We start from the raw sequence: 1,512 nt of genomic DNA, 5'->3' as shown, positions 1-1,512 counted from the left end.
AATTTGAAAAATAGACGAAAAAGAGTGATTGATTTGTAAATATCAAATTTCGGGTAATCTATATTATGTAATTCCCCGGTTCCAAACAACAAATTCAGATAGAAATAATAATAATAATAACATTGCCTTGAAGAGTTCATAACCCATTAAAACCCTTTATTTATACTTTAAATCACCATCTCACCCTCATCTTCTCCAACCAAACCCTAAAAAACAACCAAAATAACTAAAAAAAAAACACAATGGGAAACGCTGTCTGTATATATTCCTTCAAGTCCTCGCATCCAACTCTAAGATGGTGCTCAAATTCATGGGATTCATGTAGTCCACCGAACCAGTCACGAATTGGCTCACAATAATCCTGTTCGCTTTCTCACTCGGGTGAAATTGATCCCAGAACGCATACGTATCCCGATTAGGGCACACGCTGGACGCAATCGTGCACAGTCCGACTCCATTATACGCCCCCTGCCCGCAACACGCCACCTTCGCCGTCTCAAAACCTGCCATTAAAACTCCCAAATTCAGCATGATTGCTTCCTCTACTGCAAAGATTGATTTTTTAGGGCTTTTATTAGAAAAAAGATTGGAGCTTTGTTCTCACCGTAGGATTCGGGGTTGGTGATGAAGTCCATGTGCATCTTAAACGCATTGGCTGCTATAAAAACATCTGTGCCGATGTTTGTGTTGAGGTCTCTGAGGGTCTGTAGAAGCTGGGTGTTGAAGAGATCGCCGGCGCGCTGCAGCTCCGGGTCGCACTCTCCATTCCGGCTTCTCAGAGCAAGCTCCGTCGGAACACAGCCCAGCGGACCGGTTCCGGTCACCAGAACCCGCCGCGCTCCCAGTTCATAAATCCTCTGCACATTAAATTCATATAAATATGTATCATCAACCTGTCCGGCAACGGATTTAACCCAGGATTGACGAAGAATTTAAGCGATTTTGCCGTAACTTTGAATGACACTGTTTAAGACTGTAAATCCAGTAAATTTTAAGGGAGCGTAAATCTTCAAAATTGAGATTTGTGAAATCTTATAGAGGTTAAATCCTGGAAATTATGTTAATAAGTAGATCTTAATAAATTCAAAAAAATTATTTGCCATTTTTAATAGGATTCATTAAATCTCTCTTCAACTTCTTTGAATCCCATAAACTTGACCCCCAACGGGATTTGATAAATCCTAGATTTAAGGCAAAACCCGTTTAAGAACCTGTAGGATTTATGAAATTCTACAGTTTGGCAGGATTTAGCATAAATCATGCCTAAAAGCGGCTCCCAAATAGCCCCTAAATCTCGGAAAGGTGGATTTAATTTCATGGGGCTTGGGATTTAACCTTGCAGGCTTACGATCGTCTTCAACAATCATAACGACTTCTTAAATCTTTACTGAAATTACCAAACAGTTTTTTACAGGATTCAGTAAATTCATTGTCTGAAAAATTTTCAGATTTAACTCATTTAGAATTTAGTAAATTTAGATTTACGGGATTTACTAAATCCTAATATCTTAA

General features: G+C 39.0%; 1 protein-coding gene across 1 annotated transcript in view; it reads right to left on the bottom strand.

Annotated features, from left to right (window-relative positions):
• Window positions 1-99: 99 nt before the first annotated feature.
• Window positions 100-1,512, bottom strand: part of LOC110027137 (GDSL esterase/lipase LTL1-like) — a 2,503-nt gene continuing 1,090 nt past the window's right edge. The window contains exons 4-5 of the mRNA XM_020728443.1: window positions 605-857; window positions 100-503 (exon numbers count right to left, since the gene is read on the bottom strand). Of these exons, the coding sequence (XP_020584102.1) occupies window positions 271-503; window positions 605-857 (486 nt within the window). The 3' untranslated portion in view covers window positions 100-270. The remainder of the gene's footprint in view (window positions 504-604; window positions 858-1,512) is intronic.

Source organism: Phalaenopsis equestris, unplaced genomic scaffold, assembly GCF_001263595.1.
Source record: "Phalaenopsis equestris unplaced genomic scaffold, ASM126359v1 Scaffold000414, whole genome shotgun sequence".
NCBI lineage: Eukaryota > Viridiplantae > Streptophyta > Magnoliopsida > Asparagales > Orchidaceae > Phalaenopsis > Phalaenopsis equestris.
The sequence above is the reverse complement of the archived record's forward strand: the minus strand, read 5'-3'. Positions and strand labels throughout refer to the sequence as shown.